This window comes from Dermacentor variabilis, chromosome 4, assembly GCF_050947875.1.
Source record: "Dermacentor variabilis isolate Ectoservices chromosome 4, ASM5094787v1, whole genome shotgun sequence".
Classification (NCBI taxonomy): Eukaryota; Metazoa; Arthropoda; class Arachnida; order Ixodida; family Ixodidae; genus Dermacentor; species Dermacentor variabilis.
Window position 1 is genome coordinate 134,861,576 of NC_134571.1, and position 12,071 is coordinate 134,873,646.

The following is a 12,071-nucleotide window of genomic DNA, read 5'->3' on the forward strand; positions in this document are numbered from 1 at the left end:
GCGTTGAATGTAAGTTCCCCTTTCATAACATCTGGGAAATCGCTTGCAAAATTATTACTACACTTTGTGAAGTTTGCACTCACGTTACGGACATGCTGATTTTAGGCCTAAGAGGCGCAATAGCGTGGGCAACTAACTTCTTGGTAAGGGCGTTTAAGCGACAGTCTGCGAATGTAGCAGAAGAAAGATACTAAAGAAACGAAATCGCAGTTAAGTGTTATGGATAGCCTTGTGACCGAATAAATGAAGTAACTAGTCGGTATAGAGTAGTTTCTGCCATCAGTGGTCACGGGCACTTCGATATATTCGTTAAAGGTAATCGTATAACGCTTGCCTTAAATATGTATGGTCGCAGTCCGTGAGGTGGCAGGGCTATTCCTGCGCCGGCATCAAGAGCTAAATATAACCCTCAAACATCTGCAGTAGCGCCGCGGATTTCAAGGACGTACTACTTCTGCTAAAACGCGTCAGCAATATTCGGCGTCCCGCAACGTCACGCGCTAGACGATGCGCATTGAGAACATTTTTGAATGTGACCACACAAAGCCACAGTTACACAGAGAAAGGACATCCTTAGGAATACGATACTGAAACCGAATTCTCACCTCATGATGATCTCGAACCCATTTTCAAGCGAAGTACAATGTAACGGAGTGCCCCCATCGCAACCAGCAGATTATCTTTTATAGACGAGAACCAGAAAATTTACTCGGGTCTTCACAAAATACCATTTTATTTCGCCACATATATTCATACGCTGAAGGCCTCCTTAGAAAGGAAGTCACCAACCAAATATGCAGAATGTCAAGATATTATGGTCTAGAATATATCCCGAAGTAAAACATGATTGGTAGAACGAAGTTAAAATAGTCCACGGAACAGTAGTTCCACCAAAAGTGTCAGGGGGTAAAAGAAGTAAAAAATATATTCACAGGATATTTACAATAACTGCGGCAGCTGGCAAGATGGCAGACAGCGTGTGAAGTTAAGAGCGTCGTCTTATTCGGACTAAGCTTAACACGTTTTCTTCGTCAGCCTATCGCAATATGAACCAATGTGTAAGAATAAAGTTGAATATCTCTATATATCGAAGCCGCACCCTACAGAATGAAACAACACTCCATCAGAAAACAAGAGCTAATACATGTTAGACGAAACGATAGTGAAAACACGCAACAACTTAGAAAAAGTGAATGTAGACGTTGAGTAAATACTCTGACCTCAAGATTGAGAAGATGTACGCATTTATTAGTAAGCTTAAAATGGGGGTGCTATTGGCATCCTAAACGTTCGGGGGTGGTAACGCACTGCATATAGTGAGAAACAGATATTTCCGTTATCCGTACTTATCACTGCGTTGCAATGTATTTCTTGCTGAATATGACGGCCTATGAGATAGGGCATCTTGATTCTTTCCTTGTGGCAGTGGCTGCCTTGGATAGCGCTGAACTGCAGCAGCAATACCAGAACAAAGGAGATGTACGGTCCAATGGCGAACATGATTGAGGTCCTCTCTCAGGAAGCTGGCTTCACGTGAGCATAGCCTCATTTCAACATCTGCATTCTATTTCTAGGCGCTTACGTGCCGGTCCTGCCACTTTCGTACTAAAGCGTACAAAACGGCTGCGTAGCTTGCAATCGCTCAACCACAAAGGTGTTACGCTACTTCCGGTGTGAAAGATATGCTTGCGCCCGATGAAGAACGAATGCGTCATTTGCTGGAGCCTGTTGCCAAGTTTACTGATATAACGTTGTCATTGTGCCGTACAACCTGCCTACAATCTCCTTCGGCAAAAATTCCGTCGACGTAGCTCAGCGAAATGAGACTGGAAATGGCGCAGCATAAATGAATACAATGCCCATGTTTGAGAAAATGTTTCTTCCTATTGACATCCGCCTAATCTAAACGATCCTCTACACGATGGCTTCATAATTTTTCATGGATGAATACTATTCCCGAGAACATAGTCATTTCGTATTCACGCGATTATTACCTCCTGACACGTTTCAACATACAGAGAATATGTTTCGTAGGCCATACACTTCTTTCAGAGCTTCGGTGTTTGTGTTCTTACTTGTCCCGTCGTCGGCCCACCTACGTTCTGCCCCCAAAGCAGATTGCTTTCAGGATAAAACGCGCGCAATCGCGCGTTGCTGCCGAAGTACAACACCTCCCCTCGACTCGCCTCCCTCTGGTTCTGTGCGCGCGACGGAAGACGGCACGCTTCCTCCCCGCTTTCCTCCCTCGAGCGCGCGAGATTGAGCCGCGATCGTCGTCTCAGCCTCGCACGCTTTCACTCACACATACAGCATACGGAGTGCGACGACGGTGTTATCGCCCTTGGACTTGATACGAAACATCACGGCGACGGCGACGGTAAAACTGCGCCTGGAGTGCCCGTGTAATGGCTATCGCAATAAAATGCAGCAGATCCAACGAGTTGGAATCTATATGCAGCGAAGCTTTGTGTGAGTGCATAAGGAGTCGAAACACGAGACGCGCGCGCACGAACACACACACACACAAGCGCGTGCGCGCACAAATTATGCCGAGAGTCAGTTTGAGGTTAGGGGGTTGGTCTTGCTGTTGTTGTGGGGCCCAGTTTATGCGACTACAGCAAAGCGCAGGATGATTTCACACCTTGCTGTATCGGCCAACAACCAGAAACGAAGGACGCAGATGGGTTCTGCGAAGAGGGGACGCGGCAGACACCCACGCGTGGGAAGAAATTGGATTAGTGGTTGCGCCGTAGGAGAGGCGCCAGATCTGCGCCCTCGCTCGGAACAAAAGGGGCGACGGTAGCTGAAGGTTAACGTTCTGGGAGACGGGCGTGAAGCTAAAGGTAAGGGAGTGTTTGAGGCCACCGCCACCAGTAATGCCCATGCGATTCCCACATGTCCCGTCGACCATCACGGTCACAGAAATTGGGCGATGCGACACCAGAGAGAGAGTAGAGATTTTGAAGGAGAAGAAGAGATAAGTGCAGCGCCGTAACGGTCTCTCAGAGGAGAAGACCTCAACAGCACTGCACGGGGGGAAAGAGGTGTGAGGAGAAAAATATGAAGGAGAGAGAGACCAGAAGAAGGTGACGCGACACTGCCAATCCGGTTTCCGTGTCAGTGTTTGGCATCCGCGCACGCCTTCTGAGAATGCCTTGTGAAAACGACGGTATCTTTACGACCAGTTAGCCGGCTACGACCGATGGATGGGTTTGTGTGCGACCGACATCGAGTCCCAATTATGGTGTTTGGATTTCAAGCGAGCCGGCCCACAGCAACAAGGGAGACGAAGTTTTCTTAGTACTGGCAGGGCAGCCCACTGTCCGGCAGACATGCCGTCAATAAGCCGTGGTTTCGCGGAAACATTCTCGTAGCCTGCGTGGCGGCCACTTGCAGCACAAAAAGGGGAGGATATCAAGGCGGATACTCGGAGCCTAAAGTAGGGGAGAGGGAGATGACACGTGCCTTTGAGCAAACCTATCCCCTGGCGTGTTGTAAAGTGTGCCGCTGTTTCCGCCAATGCCGTGTGCGGCACGAAGCTTGTTGTCCTATTGGTTGCAATGGGGTGAACTCGCATGTTTGACTGAATGGTTTGTGACTCTTTTGTGCAGCTGATGGTTTAAAAAGTCATGTTTTGGTTGTGTGGGGGAGAGCGAAGTTTCTGGCTTGAACTCGGACAGACGCCTCGGCGTTTGAATAAAGCGTCGCGTTACCGGACAACGGCTCTTCCTTCGCGCTGCCACCGTGCACTCGAATCATCGATGGGCGCCGACTTCGGACCTCAAACCCCTTAGCACGCACAAAATTGTCTTTACTTGCGCACGTCTTAAAGTCGCAAAGCCGGCCACAGCGCTTACATCTCGGTTCCCTCCCGACAGTACGTAGCTACAGGTACGAAGCCCTGGCACTTAAAACAGCGAGGTGGTGTCTCCACGCAGTCTACAAGCTCGTGTCTGATAATGCCGAGGTTAGCCTTCTCGGGGGGGGGGGGGGGGGGTCAGAATTTGGAGCAAATGTGAGAACCGCAGAGTCGGTGCGCTTTGACTTCCACTCATATTAGAGCAATGCGAAAATCAACAGGACTGATGCTGAATATCAGAGGCCACCGATTTGTCATGCAACTAGTGTTCGTTTCATGGGCGTCGCTATCGACACGATGTTACCGTGGCGACGCGCAGTTGGCAGTGTTGCTGCATCAGTGCAAGAAGTCAACGCACTTCGATGCATGGCAGGTGTACTTTGGTGAAACAATGCTATGCTGGTGCTTAAACTTAAGGCTGTACTGATAACAGGCCACATTCTCTATTAGCTGCCGCTGATATCACCATCATCGAGTCAGTTCGTACGCTTAGAGGCAGCTAGTACATAAAAAGGAACTTCGCTTGGCGACGGGAGTTCCTCGGGCGGCCTCAAACAAAAACGTTACTAATGAAGCAGTCTCTTCCGCACCGTCTTTTCGCATCTCAGGCCTTGTTGACACAGCTACTAAGGATGGGCGAGTGCCCCGCATGCACTGCGCTTCTTCGGTGGCTAAGAGCAAGAACTCGCTCTCATTTCCATACGGCGCTGAATGCTTTCCGATTTTTAGGATTGAAATGTCCTAAACGGCGTTGTCTCGAACCACCGTGGTCTTTTTCAGACGTGACCTGCAGCCTCAGTGTACCCCACCTCTCGGCGAAACACACCATTCAAGCTGTCGAAACAAAGTTACTTGTACTGGACCGCATGACCACAGCGTATCAAAGCCACGTACAAGTATACACAGACGGCCAGGTCGTTGTGTGAACAGGTAGCTGCGCAGCAGCATTCTGCACACCGTCCCTTGACGTGCCATGTTCTGGCCACCTGGATGGCGTAGTTTCATCTGCAGCAATAAAAAGCGCCTAGTTACCCCTGTTTTGCGAAAACTACGGGCCTATTCTGCACGACATGTCAAGTTGCTGACGGACTCAAAGTCAGCGTCACAACGACCACCATCTCGGCCTACCTCGAGAAAACTTTACAAGGCAATCTATGGCACTGATTAAATGTCTAGTGAGCAAGCGATCTAATGTAAAATTTCAATTAATCCCATCCCATGTAGGAATTGAAGAAAACGAAAAATGCTGACTTTGTCGCACGCCTAGCGCTGACTGGTGTCCCATAAATGAGAGCGCCAAACATTTTTCAGAATTTTGAGAATGCAATCCGCAATCACTTTAGGGTGATCCAAAAGACTCCACACGCAGCTTCTGTTTTCCATGGACTTACTCACAAGAAAGCGACGCTGGTGTGCCGCTTCAGAATCGATTCCGCGTACAGCCCGGTATATGGTTATTCAAGACTCGACGTTGCCCTTCGCCGCTCTGTGCCTTCTGTGGTGATATCGGCGACACTGAACATTTCATTTGGCTACGCCTGCAGTTCGACACAGAAAGAAGAACGATGGTCCACAGCCTCCAAAAGAGTGGTCTTATGCACAGTACCATTGAAGGTGCCGTTTTCCCCGGAGGGCCCGCGACAATCAGGAAGTGACTGCGACGGCTGCTGATTGCTTTCATGCGGGACACGGGGTTCATCGACACCTGGTGACACACCCTCGATCTCAGCTCATAGGAGGCTCAGGCGGAACAATTGGCGGCTATGTACACTGGGCTGACTCCGCCAGCTGCAACACCACCACCACCACTATATGCTGTTTGCACTGGAAAGTTTTAAAAAAAAGTTGAAGTGAGAAAATACGGATTAGGAAGCCGCCGCTGGTGCTTGTCATGCGCTTGCCCTCGTGTTGTCAGGATTTGCAGAAATAATGCAAAAGTAAGAAGTATTAGCCATGCGCATCCGCGCAAGAAGGACGCAGTGAGCCTTCAGCCACAATAAAATTTTAAGTGAAAAGGTAGAGCCAACTCAAAAGAAACCTCAAGTAATGTGGGTAACAGCATGTGGTAACCCTTTAGAAAGAAAGGGGTAAAGGGAGGCCATCGCATCGCCGGGAGGAGGGACTTGCTCTGCCCCCCACTCCCTGGAATACTTCGGAGGGGCCCTCCCTTAGTCGGCGCCTATGACTACCACCATTCCACGAGAGAGAATGAAACTTACAGCGCCAGTCTGCCCATTGTGGAAGAACGGCGGTGGTGCAAAATATGTTACATGCAAAATGACGTAGAACCAGGAATTTCACACTTCCGAAGTGTGCTCTGACTACAGCAATCTCACATTTCGCTCATTTTCATTTTTCAGCTATAACATGGTTTGTCCAGACGAAGGAGGCACAGGCATAGCCCTTCCGAATGGAACTTGGATAGGTCTAGTCGGCGACCTGTATAGAAATGTAAGTAACTGCCCACCGAGCGAGCCGTCTCTGTGGCTACATATTTTATAAGCAGCCCCTGTACTGGCGGGGTTTTTTGCGTTCGCTGTGTAGTAATCAACTAGTGGAATAGTAACAAATATTCATGCGCTATTCCTGTGCTTTGGCAGTTTTTTTGCATTGGTGCAGTAATATAGGTAATGCACAGTGTGGCCCAGCGAGTTGGAAAACAATCCCAACTTAACGAGCTAGTTGTAGTTCGTGAAGTACAAACCAAGATGTATGCACTGAAAGATAAGCAGGGTAATATCATCAGCAATCTCGAAGGTATGTAAAAGCAACGAAAGAATTCTATACTGACCTGTACAGTACCCAGAGGAGTCAGGATACCTCCATTAGAAACAGCAATAAACAGGATACCGAAACTCCTCCTTTAACTAGCGATGATGTCAAAAGGGCCCTACAAGACGTGAAACGAGGAAGAGCGGCAGGAGAAGGTAGAATAACAGTCGATTTAATAAAAGATGGAGGAGACATAATGCTTGGAAAACTGGCGGCTCTTTATACGAGGTATCTATCGACTGCGAGGGTCCCAGAAAACTGGAAGAAAGCAAGCATTATACTAATCCACGAGAAGGAAGACGTTAAATAATTGAAAAATTATAGGCCCATTAGCTTACTCCTAGTATTATATAAAATATTCACCACAATAAGCTCCAATAGAATAAGGGCAACACTGGACTTTAGTCAACTAAGGGAACAGGCTGGCTTCAGGAAGAGATATTCTACAATGAATCACATCCATGTCATTAATCAGGTAATCGAAAAATCCGCAGAGTACAATAAGCCTCTCTATATGGCTTTCATAGATTACGAAAAGGCATTTGATTCAGTAGAGATACCAGCAGTCATAAAGGCATTACGCAATCAAGGAGTTCAGACGCTCTACATAAATACATTGGAAAATATATAAAGAGATTCTACACCTACCTTAATTCTACACAAGAAAAGTAGGAAGATACCTATAAAGAAAGGGGTCAGACAGGCAGACACAATCTCTCCTACATTATTCACTGCGTGTTTGGAAGAAGTGCTCAAGTTATTAAGCTGGGAAGGCTTCGGAGTAAGAATCGACGGCGAATATCTTAGCAACCTTCGGTTTGCCGATGGCGTTGTTCTATTCAGACACACTGCAGACCAGTTGCAACAAATAATTAAGGACCTTAACAGACAGAGTGTAGAGTGGCGTTGAAGATTCATATGCAGAAGACAAAGATAATGATGAATAGCCGGGCAAGGCAGCAAGAGTTCAGGATCGCCAATCAGCCTCTAGAGGCTGGGAAGGAGTACGTTACCTAGGTAAACTAATGACAGGGAACCCTGATCATGGGAAGGAAATTCCTCGAAAAATACAAATTGGTTGGATCGCATACGGCAGACATTGTCAGCTTCTGACTGGAAGCTTAGCATTATTATTGAAAGGGAAGGTGTAGAATCAGTGCATTTGACCGGTGCTGACAAATGGGGCGGAGACTTGGAGATTGACGAAGAAGCTCGAGCACAAGTTAAGGACCGCGCAAAGAACGATGGAACGAAGAATGCTAGGCATAACGTGAAGAGACAGAAAGAGAGCGTTTTGGGTCCGAGAGCAAACGGGTATAGCCGATATTCTAATGGACATGAGAAAAAAATGGAGCTGGGCAGGTCATGTAATGCGCAGGTATGATAACCGTTGGACCATTAGGGTTACACAATGGGTACCAAGAGAAGGGAAACGCAGTCGAGGACGGCAGAAGACTAGGTGGAGCGATGAAATGAGGAACTTCGCGGGTGCTAGTTGGAATCGGTTGGCGCATGACAGGGGTAATTGGAGATCACAGGGAGAGGCCTTCGTCCTGCAGTGGACATAAGATTGGCTGATGATGATCACGATGATCATGATGTAGCCCTGTCAAGGAACGAAGACACCAGAAGGCAAATAAAGAAGATACACACGAAGCACTATGTGTATTCCAGCAAGCCCACAACCAACAAGCCCACATGGCCACTCTCGCCAACTTAAGGACTATGAAAATGCTTATTCGGAAGCAGCTCCTTTGCGCCGCACTCACTGCCAAAGCTCTCTAACCATGTAACGTCCGCATGATACCGCGTTCATGAAGAAGACAAAAATTAGGCCCAATATTTTGAAAAGAAAGCACCGCAAGTGGTATCGAAAAAGAAATATTTCCAGAATATTTTATCTCACAGGTAACCAAAATGGAAACGTTACACAAGCAAGCAGCGCATATTATTGTACAATGTGAAAATTAAAAGCTGTTTAGGAGCGATGATATGCAGTTCTCATGTCCAGCGAATGTGAGCCATAGCTTACTGTAAGAATCCGTTGGTAATTCAGGGCAGTTTAGATCAATCAGTCCCAACTAGCGCACCATAGCCGTTTGCTGCTTCCATAATCACGCTTAGTCGACGTAGTAGCTCCCATAGCCTCTACAGGGCGACGAGCACTATAGACGGAGCACGATTCCTGAAAGCAGGTCCATAGCTGCTTTCAGGTATGGACCTGAAACCTCTTTCGGTTGCTCCACAATGCACCAGAGCGCACGGTAACTGTCTCAGCCAATGAATGACGACTCAAGCGCCACCTGAAGGCAATCAAAGAAACAAAGTTCTCTCGACCGAAATCACATGTTGGAATGCATGTGAAACGAAGCTTTCGCCTAATTAATGCTACCAATCCGCTTCTCTTCTGCAACGCGTTTTGCAGCATAGCGATTGCCTGCCTAGCGACGCCTACCTAGGAAATTAATGAGAAGCCGAAAACATCGCCACGTGACCCATGTTAACCAGGCTGTTGAGGATAACTCTGTCTCCGTGATAGGTCCACTGATGGAAACACCAACTCCATGACCAGCCCAGTTTATCAATTGCATTATTTCTAGAGCCGGCTATACTCGGCAAGAAGCCGACCGAGCAAACGCGGTAAATCACGGAAAAGAAGACACAGGAAGCTTCGATTTATTAACGGAATTAGGCGTTTGAAAGCATATATTTGCTGCTCTCAGAATATGTGGTGTCGTTTGTTCCTTTACCATGCAATTCAGTAAAAGATAGAGGCGACAACCCGTAGTCTGTAGGGGTAGTTTACAGACTGGGCTACATATGCAGGCCAATTCGTAATACGAATGCTGTCTTGTGTGTAAGCCAGTCGGTAAAATAGAAGCAGCAGCAACAGTCATGGTCAGCAACGTCCAGGAGCTTACACCTGGAAAGCTTCGTTCCAAAAGAAAAAAAAAACAGGAAGAAACTGTCAAAGTCATTGCGAGCTTCACTGGGGAAAGCAGGGAAGTCATGTATGCAAGCCGGTCTACTCCGTTACCCACCTTTCTGTGTAGATCTGGCGCACATATAGACATACGCTCTCGCAGAGACACCGGTTTCCTGCACGAAATCTAGGAAAGCTTAATTGCGCCTTTTCTTTAGTACAGCTCTTTTAGTAGAGCTCTCACCAGTACGCATGCAGCTCGCTTCATGATTGTGGCCTGATCATTCCAGAATAACGTGCGCCACGTTATTAGATCGACGTAGCGGTTGATCGAGAGCACTTAATTGATTTTATTTTACCTGCTCGCCCGTGCAGTATCCAACAGCACCTCGTCACGGCGCGGGGGACAATATTACCGTGCTTCACCCAAGGGCTGAAAGTTCCAGCGCAGTACTGGCACCTGTTCACGGTCTGTGCTGTGCAGCTGCTCAAATTTGCAGAAATCACCTAGAAAATTTCGGGGATCTCTATAGCGTTTAGTATTACCTTGAAATATACCTGCGTTCGTGTGGCCCGTTATCTCGGATTTGTTTCGCGCCACCTGCACGTAGTATAGGATGCCGTTTCCCGTCACACCTCGCAAATAGAACCTGTGGGGAGAACGAAAATCTCCATACAGTGACCTCCACGAGGTGTTTTTCACGATCGCCGCGCTAACTCAACCAACCCTTCCCCCCTCCCTATACCCCCCTCCCCTATGGGAGGCGCTTCTTTTCGCACGATTTGTGCCTCACGTCTACTTGTTTCTTCACAGAGGGCTGACATTGTTATCACTCCGATCTCGGTGACATATGATCGTACCCAAGTTGTCAATTTCTCTCCACAAATAATGGCGGAGTACTTGGCCATCTTGGCCGGATTCCCAGACCTGGTGGAAATCAGCGCCTTTGGAACACTCATGGCGTTTCACTGGCAGGTAAGCAAGAAAAATTCTGCTTGCGTGAATTCTAACATGGCTGAGTACGCTGCTAAGAAGCATATTTCCACTGTGGACACGAGAAAAAAAAAGAACACGAATATATCGCGCAGCAGGGGATAGATTTCAGCACATAGCCATAGGTCGGCATACCGACTCACGAGAACCCCACTTGGAAGATTCTAGCCCTATCCTTGCCAATTTCGAGGATTGGCGAAGATCGGGTGCACACCCAGTGTCAGATTACAAATCGATAAATCAATGAAAACCCAGCAAGTAAAAAAGTATGATATATCATGTGCTATTCTATCACCAGATCGATGTGTTTTAGAAATACTTGCGAGACGACTTTATTTACTCAGGTGTTATGTAGAATTATTTTTAGTTATGCTGTACAGATGTACTTAAGAAGCCAACATAAGCAACCAGCAATGACACCAAGGACAGCATCGGGGAAATCACCTGCATGCCTTAAGCGAAATAAAGAAATTATCAATAAATTAAAATGAAAGAGGGTGAAAAAAATTACCCAGCAACTCCTCTGGGAGTGGTCTAAATGCGCAAACATTGTGCCACTTGCTCACATCCACGCAGCCAGTTGTCATTACCAATGCTATGAAACTTGATCCGGCGAGTACAAATGACAGCGCTGCGGCGACACGAACACGTGAGGACACCGCCGCAAGGTGTACTGATGACGCAAACAAAGTACTGCAGGTGATGGCCCCAGGTGCACTGATGGTGTTCCGAGTACCATAAGCCGTTATCGCTATTTAGCGTTTTATCCATCCGCGTCGAACCCTTATGAACCTTGACCAAAAGAACTCCGGCGGCGGCTCCGTATAGCACGGCCGCACGGACCGTATCTCGAAAGCGATCTGCGATGGCGAGAGAGAGTGCCGACTCCTGATAGCTTCGCGCGCTGTGTTCTCGCCGCTTGGCGTTGAAGAAAGCGATCTACGAAAGGGGCAGAGGGCGGCGTGAGCTGAGAGCTCCGTCAGTGCTTCGACCTCGCCCCTTCGTTAGCGTTGAAGCGAGAGGCAGCACGAAGGTGAATTCGCTCACTGCTGCGGGCGCTATGTTGAAAGCATCTTACGGGACTACGCACGGCCGGTTGTTGCCAATTGGTACGCATAGAAATGCTAAGGCATTTAAAACAGCCGGTCGCAGGTGGGATACGAACCCACGTATTCGCATTACGCGTGCGATGCTCTTACCAGCTGAGCTACCAAGGCGCCGTTTCCTTATCAACATTCCTTCCCATTTTCTTTTTGTCATTTCTTTCGTTCAGGTAGGTACTGCAGATAATTTCACCTGTGCTGTCCTTGGTGGCATTGCTTGTTGACTTCTTAGGATATGACTAATAAAAATCGGGCCTCACGGGTTTCCTGTCCTCGAGTGTGTGTGTGTGTGTGTGTGTGTGTGTGTGTGTGTGTGTGTGTGTGTGTGTGTGTGTGTGTGTGTGTGTGTGTGTGTGTGCGTGTGTGTGTGTGTCTGTGTGTGTCTGTGTGTGTCTGTGTGTGTAACCAGAGAAAGCTTCG

The 12,071-nt window shown here is 47.8% G+C and overlaps 1 protein-coding gene across 1 annotated transcript in view; it reads left to right on the plus strand.

The window, feature by feature from the left end:
- Positions 1-1,433: 1,433 nt before the first annotated feature.
- LOC142577961 (glutamate receptor ionotropic, kainate 2-like) overlaps positions 1,434-12,071 on the plus strand; it is a 28,135-nt gene continuing 17,497 nt past the window's right edge. Inside the window, exons 1-3 of the mRNA XM_075687390.1 lie at positions 1,434-1,533; positions 6,220-6,310; positions 10,369-10,530. Coding sequence (XP_075543505.1) covers positions 1,478-1,533; positions 6,220-6,310; positions 10,369-10,530 — 309 coding nt within the window. The 5' untranslated portion in view covers positions 1,434-1,477. The remainder of the gene's footprint in view (positions 1,534-6,219; positions 6,311-10,368; positions 10,531-12,071) is intronic.